General features: G+C 36.8%; 1 protein-coding gene across 1 annotated transcript; it reads left to right on the forward strand.

Annotated features, from left to right (window-relative positions):
* Nucleotides 1–5,971: 5,971 nt before the first annotated feature.
* Nucleotides 5,972–11,288, forward strand: LOC143904654 (uncharacterized). Its single transcript, XM_077419466.1, has 6 exons — nucleotides 5,972–8,257; nucleotides 8,326–8,388; nucleotides 8,474–8,612; nucleotides 8,671–8,842; nucleotides 8,932–9,342; nucleotides 10,198–11,288. Exons 1-6 carry the CDS (start codon nucleotides 7,416–7,418, stop codon nucleotides 10,260–10,262), a joined length of 1,692 nt encoding a protein of 563 aa, XP_077275592.1. The 5' UTR covers nucleotides 5,972–7,415; the 3' UTR covers nucleotides 10,263–11,288.
* The last annotated feature ends 680 nt before the right edge of the window (nucleotides 11,289–11,968 follow it).

The following is an 11,968-nucleotide window of genomic DNA, read 5'->3' on the forward strand; positions in this document are numbered from 1 at the left end:
GTTAGATGTAAAATAATAAGGTATACTTAAATTCTGCTGTAAAAAAGTTAATGATATAAATATTATATAGTGTTATCGTATATATATTATGAATTATAAACATATTTATATTTGTAGGACGCGTAATATTTGTAGGTTTAAATGAAAGACAGAAGATGTATATAGGTAATTGTAAAATAAATACTACTAATGAGTTTAGTCTATACTGTAAATAAAATATAAAAAATATTACATTAATATAAAGAAAAGTATTTAATTATACTTCTTTAATTATATTTATAATCTTCTACCTACTTTTCACATGAGTCATGTCAAATAGTAAAAACGTAAATTGAGTGTAAAAGAATTTATATCAAGGTATTTATTTTAAGTTTGCAAGGAAAACGGTTTATCCAAAAATGGCCCATAAAGTAGCATTAATTAAACACAAACAGAGATAATAATATAAAAGTTAACAGAGATAATAATATAGAAGTTAAGTATATATATATATAATTACGATAATACACATGTATATTACAAAGCAATACAATTTATTTCGAATTGTTACAAAAGTTAAAACATAAAATAGAATAGATATACTAAATTATAGTTTATTATATTATTAATAAACCAATACTGTATTATATATAAATAAACAAACAAATGATTACTAACCTTTAAATAATGTAAGTTTATTTAAAAAATGACGTCGATTTTTTGATTTATCTTTGTCAATACTATTTAAAGTAATATAATGCAGATGAATTTTGACATATTTCTGTATGATAGTTCGAATTAAATGAACAACATAATTTTCCATGACGGAATGATCGTGGATATGTTCCGCCAAAGTACTGAATATATCAGTCTGAATGAAGTGCGTTAAGGGGATCCTATAGCGAAGGCCGAACTTCCTCGAAGTCGGTAATGTAGCGGAACTAAAAATGTCGATAATATCAACATTTCTAATCCGTTTTCTACATTACCCTTCTATCTTATATGTGTAGATAATACATGAGACATCGCACACATGCAATGTGTCGACGGCCTCAATAGCATGTGTGTGACAGCTAGATGACTCTCGTGCCGCACACAAGTGCGTGGCGTGTATGTCACGCACCGTCAGGAACGATGTCCCGCGGCATATACGTGTATAAGCTAGATTCGGGGAGTGCGCTATTAGCGCCATTTGCTTATTCTATCTTTGTTGTACACCTGATTTGTGATCAAGATAGAATGATGCAATAGCGCTAATAGCAAGCTCCTCGAACGCAGCCATTGATACACGCATACATAATCGTCTGATTTGCGCTAAAGAGTTTTCCGTGTACTATTTTTCTTATATATATATATATATATATATATATATATATATATATTGTCACGACTTTTTGCACTCCCGGACCGCTCCGGGACGTGAGCCGGATCAAAAGGACTTAGGAGAGCGGGATGGTTGGTCTCTCCAGTGATTTCCTCGCACCTCCGATACTCCACGAAGTGTTCCGAATGTTAGACGCGTACCTTCGCGTCCACGAAATCGCGAAAACCTAAACGAGACGCAAGACGAAGGGTGGAGGTGCGTGGAATCGGCTAGCTTGACCTAATCACGGGCGAGGTTAATGAAGGGCGGCGCGATACTCGGCGGGGTGACACGTTAATTGCATACTCAGTCAGATAACAAAGAATATAACATTTATTGAATATTGGTTGTCGAGAAAATAACAACGTTTATCCATCCGGCTTCGAGCCAACACAAGATAATTTCGATAAATAAATCAGGAATAGCCGGTGGCGGGGTGTCGAGACTCAGTTACCAGAACTAATATTACTGCGGACGCGAGACACCCACGGAGTATTAATTGGGTCTCTAATAAACCCGCTGAAGGTTCTATTCTCAAACGATTAATAATATGATATGAATAATATGAATAATAATAAGACGCTTAATATCACTCACGAGAGTGAAGTTCAACACAAAATGTCGCGAAATAATGGTACGTCACGCTTGGATTGCGTGGAAACCACGTCCGGGACCGTACGAAAACTCCTTCGCAATGGTATCTTAACTTAACGCGAGATATTCGGCTCGGGCGCAACGGGGAGGCGCCGAGTCATTTAACCAAGCAAGTCGCGATATCGCTAATAATGTTGGGCGCCAGGTGTGGAGAAGGCCACACCACCGTTGACTCGAAGTGCGTATCTAATATCCACGGAACGCCAGGAAGAACTACGCAATTAACATCTAAACGCACGAAGCGTGTGAACGCCGGTAATTTCTTAACGCGAGTATAGGACGCAACGCAAGTAATACCGGGCGCAAAGTTTCTCAACGCGAGAGCACAATTATCAACCCGTAATAACGAGATCCGAACACCGATCGATACGCTAACACCGACGCTCGAACACCAGAATTTCCCGACGCGAAGAAACGGTACGCAATTGACGAACTACCGGCCCGTATGCGGCCGTACACCAAGGTCGCGAGGACAACGCAATATACTCGCGATATCGACTCATTAACGCCTATCGCGATCTCCAGGGATTCACCACAACGCTTGTACCACGGTTCCGCGGCCACGATACCATCCCGAGGCCCTTCGCTCTCGTTATCGATCGCGAAATTACACTCAATCTTAACAGACGTTATCCCGAGCGAGAGCGTGTACCGGAGGGCGGTGTTGTGGCTTTACATATCGCGATTTACGGGCAACCTCACCGGGGATACGCCTCCTCCTGGGCTCCTCGCCGTCGCCTTCCACCACGATCCTCGATCCTCCAGACGAATATCGAAATACCCGACTCGGGGTGGCTATCGCGTATCTTACGAAACGTATCTCGCCGACGGACGACCAGAGAGTGAAAACGCTAGACCCGCTCGATTGCGGAATCGATACGGTACCCCTCCCTTCGGGGGCGTGCAGCGGTCCCTCGGCGGCGTGCGACTCCTCAATTCGGTCCTTAGCAGCAGACGGAATTCGGTTCTCGCCGGTGTGCCTCCGGTTTGACCCTGGGGCGGTGATCAGTCACCCCATAGGTCGATGTTTTGTAGAGATCATTTGCTGAAGCCGGGTGTTCACCCATGCGCTTGGGGCCCCGATATCGGCGGCCTCGTCCGTCGCTGCCGCACGTGCCGCCCGCCTGCCGCGCTGCTCTCGCCAGCCCGCGATCTCTGCTGCTTCCGCGTTTGCCACCCTTCCCGGGTCATCGATCGTCCTTGATTTCCTTTGCCAAGTATTCCCTCGAAGGTTTGCCGTAGTGTGAGTGAGGTGCCGCGCGTATTACATTGCATAAAAAAAAGAAAGTAATCAAAATGCGGAAACGCGATTAAATACGACCTCTGGAGATCTCGCCGTTGCCTCCCTGGTCCGTCCCTGGGCGCGAAATTCCGCGTCTTGTGACGGCGGCGGGGCGCCGCGACGAGGCGGCGAGCCGCAACGTCACAATATATATATATATATATGTATATATATATATATATAATCACATATATTATGCACGTTCTATCGCAATTTTGTACTGTTTTCTTGCGCACTTCTTCGGGACGTATCTGAGCTATCAGATTGTGTTACCAGGGGTCTATTGAGTGTGACTTGTTAAAAAATTAAACATTATATATATATTGTAACATATATGTACTAGATATATAACAGATTGTGACTCTGAAGTTCTTCATTAATTTCTAATTTCTAAACACCCTTAGTCAATCGTAAAATTATTTAATTTAGGGGAAATAATTTAAATTAAAATATCTATTTTTCCTCAATATTTTTTCTTTTTTTGGTGTATTAATAATTTTTGACATATTTATTCATATAGAACTTGTCGAACTATTTAAAGAAAAAACTTCTTAAATCTAATTCATCGTTTAGAAGTCAAACGACTGTTAGATGAACAGTAAGATAAATTTAGAAGCGTATTAATTTTAGTCTTACAATAAGGGAGGGCTCAGAACTGAACTCTGCCGATTTTTATGAAACTTGACAGGATTACAGAAAAAATTTTCTCAAATATGTAATGATATCCTAATTTGGGTGCCAACGGTCAAACGCGTTTCCGAGATATTTTAATAATAAATATAGCATTTTTAGAGTAGAATTTATTAGGATACTCACATACAAGTATTTGGCATAGTGGATAAGTAATTGCTTCATAATTTGTAAACTCGTTTAAATCCCAGTTAATTTTTTTATAATAATGTTTTTTTATAACATCAATGTTTTACGATAAAAATAATTATATTGTTGATATAAAAAATAAATTATTTTGTGTGATAAAAAAATGTATATTATATAAATTGTAAAGAAATAATTATAATAAAAAACAACGTATAAAATAATTATGAGGGTAGTTACCATATCCACTACGCTACAAATACTTGTCTGTGAATGTCCTAATAAGGTGCGATTTCATTGACGCTAAAAACCAGCGGCAGCGTCAAGAAAATGTAGTGGGGGAAGAAGTTCAGACCGTCTCAACTTTTTAGCGTACCGCAAAATTCAACGGAACTTCTTCCCCCACTGCATTTTCTTGACGCTGCCGCTGGTTTCTAGCGTCAATGAAATCGCACCTATAAACTCTACTCTAAAGACGCTACTAAATATTAAAATTGATTATTAAAATATCGGAAACGGTTGACCGTTGGCATCTAAATAAGGGTATTATTACATTCGAGGGAATTTTCTTTGTAATCCTGCCAAGTTTCATCAAATTTGGCAGAGTTCAGTTCTAAGCCTTCCCTTTTAAGATTTCATAGTACAGGATAGTTTAATTTTCAGTCTATATTGTCAATACACCATTATAAATTTTTAATTTGTAATAATGATTTAATGGTTAAATAGAAACTTAATTTAACAAATGTGTTTGTTTAATTGTACGTATTTTCAATCATTTTATGCTTTACACCGTTTCATTCTTAATCTACAGGTCAGATTGCTGAAGTAATTACAACGGACGAGGTTTGTATAATTTGGTGCAGGTATTTTATTTATTTTATTCTTTTTTATTAAGACTATTTTCAGAAAGACTCTTAATAATAAATTATTTTCGTCAATCACTTGCAAATACATTGGTATACATAATTTCATTTATATTTTTTTCAGGGTTTTATTACATATTATTGAGTATTATAGAAAAAACTTGTCTTTTTTGGTTTAGGCTTTTTCACCTCAGACTTTATTTACTCTTTCTTGAGTTGTAATTTTTGTTGTCTTGTCTATTTCTTTTGTTCATATTCCATTTTATCAATATGTTGCGTTTGGCAAACAGGCGCAGTCGCAAGCCTTATCATTTACTATCTGCAGTACATCGTCGTCGTTTGGAAAAATTAGAAAGAGCTGCACGTAATGAATACGAATATTTACAACAGCAGAATTTAGATGTTTCTGATGCTAGAGCCGATTCAGACTTTGTTGACGAAGGTCAAATTCTTGCAGAATGCAGTCAGACTGAGGAAGATGAAATTTCTGTATCTTCTGATGCATCAGTTAATGATGTGCAATGTGCTTTTAATGAGGTCGATGAAGTATTAAGTTCTTCAGACGATGCTGAATCCATTTCAGATTATGATGATGCGGTGGATATTGAGCCTCGAGACACTATTGATAATTTTCAAGAACGCCTTGCTGAAGTCTTCGTACGCAGTGATATGTCTCATTCGCAAATAAATGCTGTTTTACAGGTTGTTCGAACACATCCTTGTTTATCTACTTTGCCAAAGGATAGTAGAACGCTTTTAAAGACTCCACGTACCGCGCATCCCACACTTAACATTGCAGGGGGTGAATATCTCCATTTAGGATTTGAGACAGGAATTCTTTCCATTCTTCAACAAACCTCTCCGGAACTGATTCCACTTGACACTTTGATGGTAGACTTTAGTACAGATGGTGCAACACTAGATGGACAGGGCAAAATTCAAATGTGGCCAATACAAATTAGGATTGCAAATATTCGTCGAAGTAAACCAGAAATTGTAGGCGTCTGGCGAGGGTCATCAAAACCAAGTAATGCGCAGGAATTATTCCAATATTTTGTGGATGAAGTTCAGAATGTATTAAATCGTGGAGTTGTTTTTCATAATCAATTGAAAGTAATTGAATTGAGATGTTTCATAGCAGATTCTCCTGCGCGAGCTTTTGTATTGGGTCATAAAGGCCATGGCAGTATATTTCCGTGTTCAAAATGTTGGATTCGGGGAAATTGGCTTCGTCGTGGAGTAGTAGCTTATCGTGGTATTCAGCACAGGCCCCGTACAGACGAAGAATACAGACAGCGCATTGATGGAGAACATCATACAGATTCTGACAATTCTGCTCTGCTTACTTTAAGGATAGGGTTGGTAACTCAAACGGTCTTCGACTTGATGCACACTGTTTTTCTTGGTGTCGTCCCAAAAATAAATAGCGTCTTTGTTGATGGGAAATATAATCCAAATTTAAAACTTTCAGCCAGATCACTTGACATTATTACTAAACGTCTACAGCAAGTTAAGAATTACTGCCCTAAGGAATTTTCACGAAAACCGCAATTCATAAAAAAATATGGAGGGTTTAAAGCTACGGAAAATCGCCAACTTCTTTTGTATACTGCTCCAGTTGTTTATTATGGACTTATAAATCCTGCTGCATATAAACATTTTCTTCTATTACATTCCGCCATTCGAATTCTGGTCAGTTCTTCCTTATCAGAAGACCGTCTTGATTTTGCACACACAGCAATAAACATTTTTGTAAATAGAGCAGAAGATATATATGGTCCAGAAATTCTTTCTTACATTACTCATTGTCTTTTACATCTCGTAGGTGACGCGAGACGCTTTGGCTCATTGAATGAATTGTCCATGTTTCCATATGAAAATAATATGACGTATTTCCGCAAAGCTTGCCGGAAGCCTCATCAACATTTGCAGCAAATCGTAAATAGGCGACTTGAAAAGTTACAAGTTTCACAAAACATCGTACATAATGTAACTGAAGAAGTGATACGTTCCAGTAGACCCTGGGTTAGTCCTGTAGTTTTTGATACTCCCCTAGATAGTCGTCAATTTCAGATCTTAGACACAGGAAAATTTCGTATATCGGTGAAGAATCAGGATAATACGGTAATATTACACAATTCAAAGGTTTGTCTTGTTCAGAGCATCATTCTCTCGCGTGAGCATTATCAGTTGGCGGTTAAAGAGTTTTGCAGAGTTGAAGATTTTTTCGATGTTGGTTTGCCATCGTCATCAGTAGGTGTCTTCCGATGTTCTTTATTATCTGATGAAGTCAAGGTTATAGATCTTAATGAAGTGGAGAGTAAATGTTTTCGCATGCCTTATTGGCACACTGAAGGCCATACAGATCCTATTGTTGACGTCTGGATAGTTGCAGTCATTCTACATACTATAGATTAAGATGCCTTCATTAGGTGAGTTATCTCAAATCATTATTTAGATGAGTCAACGAGGGAGAGGAAGAGGAGCAGACAAGACGTACAAACTCCAAGAGTTGCAATCGCTGGATGCGGATATTGCAAAATATTGCACATCCCGTTCCGGAAAGAACACACAAAGACACATGGCACAAAACATCACAACTACACAAAGACAGACAGCACCACAGCAACATTCACAATCCCCAGCATCATCATCCCTGCATGCTTCATCATCATCATCATTACTCTTACCTGCACAATCACATAAACACATACCCCCTCCATCAGCTCCATTACAGCATAAACTCATCTCATCACACTCACCTTCACCAGCTACAAAATCATTCACACGAAACAGTCATTCACTATCAAAACCATCACATAATAAACAAATATTATCACGCTCTCCTTCACCACCCACAAAATTATTCACACGAAACAGTCATTCACTATCAAAACCATCACCACAACATAAACAAACATTATCACGCTCTCCTTCACCAGCCACACAATCATTCACACGAAACAGTCATCCATTATCAAAACCATCACCACAACATAAACAAACATTATCACGCTCTCCTTTACCAGCCACACAATCATTCACACGAAACAGTCATCCATTATCAAAACCATCACCACAACATAAACAAACATTATCACGCTCTTCTTCACCAGCCACAAAATCACTTACACAAAACAGTCATCCACCATCAAAACCATCACCACAACATAAGCAAACGTTATCACAACCACCACCATCATCTGTACAACGGAATCGCCTATCTCCAACCAGACAAGGACATCAAGAAGAGTGGACAAAAGACGGGGAAACATCTTGTGATATAATACAATCTGTAAAGTAAGTTTCAAGAAGGATTACAATAATAGTCATCTAGTGCACGGATAAAGATATTAATTTTATTTCAGAATGATTGTGACGCAACTAAATCGGATGGAAGAGCGACAAATTTTGATTGAAAAGAAAATCGAGTAAGTATTAACGAATTTACTGAAGAATAGCCAGCAACGTATTATAAATGAATTTTTAATTCCATAATTTTATTTTTTCCTGCAGTGAAAATGTCAAAGCCATCAAACAACTGACGCGAGAGTCTGCAGTAAGAAGACCAGTGAAGCCACAAGGAGTTTTATTTAAAACTGTGGACGATTTCTTAGCCTTTGAAGAAGTTGACGATGACATTTATAATGATTTGGTAAGAATTTTTTCTAAATTTATATTTAATTCAGTTTACTACAAAAATTTTGTTACAGGTGGGATACTTTGTTTATCTTGGACGGACCAATCCAGTCGATTGCGCTGCAGAGTATTTTCGCAGCGTATTTCCCGAAGATGAGGAGGTTTCTACATACCTCACCTTGAATGGAAGAACAGGACCAGGGGGATGCAAATTGCGAGACAGTCGCTTTGCTCAAGCATGTCAAGGTTCGTAAAAAAATACCGTTCGTGTTTATATTCTATATTAAATATACACGACGATAACACACTAAGGTGTTTCTCATAAATTTTTCCAGATGCCATAAACGCCAACAAACATTTTCCCAGCCCCAATAAGGTCGAATTTTATGACGCTTTGGAGAAGGCTTTAAAAAGCCTTAAAACTAGAAAATGGCGTTACAACAGAAAACGACGACTTCATCAAGAAAGTGAGGAAGAAAATGAGGAAGAAAATGAGGAAGTCCCACTCAATCGACGCCAGCGAATGGATAACCCGGAAGAGGACACGGGATTTGAAAACATCCAGGAGGTAGCTGAGGACGCCAACGAACCAGAGGAGACCCAGCACACGGAGGGAGAAAACGCCGATGATATGGACACCCAGGACACCCAGGATACCCAGGACACCCAGGATACCCAGGACACTCAGGACACGGATGGAACGAAGGACAACGACCAGTTTGAATATATATATTTGTCAGAAAATAGTAAATAAATAATAGGTATAATAATATATAGTAATTTATAATATAAATTATAAAAAATTATAAAATTATATTAATTATAAATTATAAAATGTTAAATTTAAATTATTAATCTTAAGGCTCCTGGTCCCTACTATAACTATCCTTATTTAATGACATCAGAAGCGAGAAATGACACGTTGAAAATTCTTGCACGGTATTTCCAAATAAAGAGATATTTTGCACTTCATATCACTTCAGCACACTTCAAAAATATTCCGAGTTCTACACATTTCCCTTGACAGTTAATAAACAGTCGTAAAATGAATGTAATGCAAAGCTTAACAATTTAGGCTTATGCGCAGGTACATAAACGTGCATAGTTAGGCTTCGTATTACATTCATTTTATGACTGTTTATTAATTGTCAAAGGAAATGGATAAAACTCGGAGTATTTTTGAAGTGTGCTGAAGTAATCTGAAGTGTAATTTTGTGCAAAATATCTTTTTATTTGGAAATACCATGCAAAGATTTTCAACGTGTCATTCTTGCTTCTGACGTCATTACATAAAAACAGTTGTAGCAGGGACCACTACAATTAGAAGGTGTAGCATTGCGCATAATAATGGCCGAAGAATAGGAAACAACCAATCAAATTTTTGTCCGAAAAATTGACACGTTGGCATATATATTAGGGAAGGAGCCATGTTCCTTCTTGCATGTCGGATAAATTTTTTATTGGTGAAAAAAAATTGACGACTGCGCATCCTTGGAAATGCTACACTTATCATCTTGTTACATCATGGCAGGGACCAGGAGCCTTGAATAACAAATAAATAAAACATTATTAATTTCTATTAATAAATAATATAATTCCAGATCTATACGACGATGAGAGTAATGATGACATAACCCTTTTTAGCAGTCCACCAGGCTGTTATTAGCGGTATGTATTTTTTGTATTTTGTGTTTTTTTGCTTGGAGAAGCAGTAATAAATTTGGATGTGCTTCACAGAGAACGGCGGGGTGGGGCCGTTCTCATCCCTAATTCATTTCTTTTTTTCAGGATAAATGGTATGGAGGGGCAAATATTTGGTTGTGCCTCACAGGAAAGGGCGGGGATGGGGCCCTTTCCCTTTCACATGACTTTTTAATACTGCAATTTTATTACAGTTATTAATTATATCAAATATATACATAAATTTGACAATAACATCCAGGCGCGGCAAATTGTGCGCTTCATACCTTACTATAATTTAAATAATTAAACAATATAGACAATATAAATTTTTAATTCATTATCAGTATGCGTTGAAGATGATCCAAAAAAGGATCGAAACGCTGATGTTAATAACGTTTATATTGTTTAAGTATTTAAATTATAATATAAAATATAAAGCGCACAATTTACCGTGCTGACTCTTATTGTCAAATCATGAGTCAACGCGGTTATTTTTTTGTGCGTGATTAATCAAAATTTATTTAATTCTTCTTAACATTTTTTCCTGATCGTTTCGGCTCCGCATTGAGTCATCATCAGCGGCATAACAAATACAATTTAATTTAAGATCGTGAGAGTATTAAATTGTATTTTTTATGCCGCTGATGATGGCTCAATGCGGAGCCGAAACGCTTGGACGAAGATGTTAAGAAGAATTAAATAAATTTTGATTAATCACGCACACATAACCGCGTTGATTCTCATGGCCTGATCTAATTTTATTTTGTTCATTATCGAGAGTCCTAATTATTTGATTTGTATATATTATATATAGTTGTTAATTATTATACTTTTTAATTATATATACTATACACACACACACACACACATATTTTGTATTATAATATTATATAATTAATATGAAAATTTAATTTTTTGTATTTATCATGTATATGTGAATTATTATGTATATATATATATATGTGTGTTTAAATGAATAAATTCTGTATAATTTAATTACAAATTAAAATAATGTTTTTTTAAACGTATAACCTTTATAAATTCATAATGGGATGGAGAAAAACCAGTACAATAATGCATTCTCGTTCTAATACACTATTGGTACCGTGAGAGTACAGCGTACAATCATAACCCTACATCAAGCGCACAGTAGCGCTACGGTAGCCGTACTGCGTACCAAATACGGTGTACTGGTAACGTACGCTTACGGTACGCACGTACGTGGTAGCTACAGTACCGATACGCAAAGTACGACGTACGTTCACCGTACTAGTTCTGTGGAAGTATTTTGTTATCTGGGAGTGACGTAAAAGTGCATAAAATTACAGTAATAATACAGTATAATGGCAACTGTCTTATAATAGACTGAAGCCTTACTTTAATTACGTGCTATTATTTGACTTTGTATTTATTATACTTTGTATTTATATAGACTTTTTAATATACCAATTATTTTTTGCTTTAAAAAAAGCATTAACTCTATTTCTATTATCTTTTTTAACCATAGTTAAAAAGATAACAGAAATAGAGTTTATGTTTTTTTTTAAGCAGAAAATAATATAACCATATAGTTAAAAAGATAATAAAAATAGAAGAGTTAATGCTTTTTTACAGCAGAAAATAATTGGTATATTGAAAAGTCTATATAAATACAAAGTATAATAAATACAAAGTCAAGTAATAGCACAT

Source organism: Temnothorax americanus, unplaced genomic scaffold (assembly GCF_048541705.1).
Source record: "Temnothorax americanus isolate GAGA-0224 unplaced genomic scaffold, ASM4854170v1 Scaffold55, whole genome shotgun sequence".
NCBI lineage: Eukaryota > Metazoa > Arthropoda > Insecta > Hymenoptera > Formicidae > Temnothorax > Temnothorax americanus.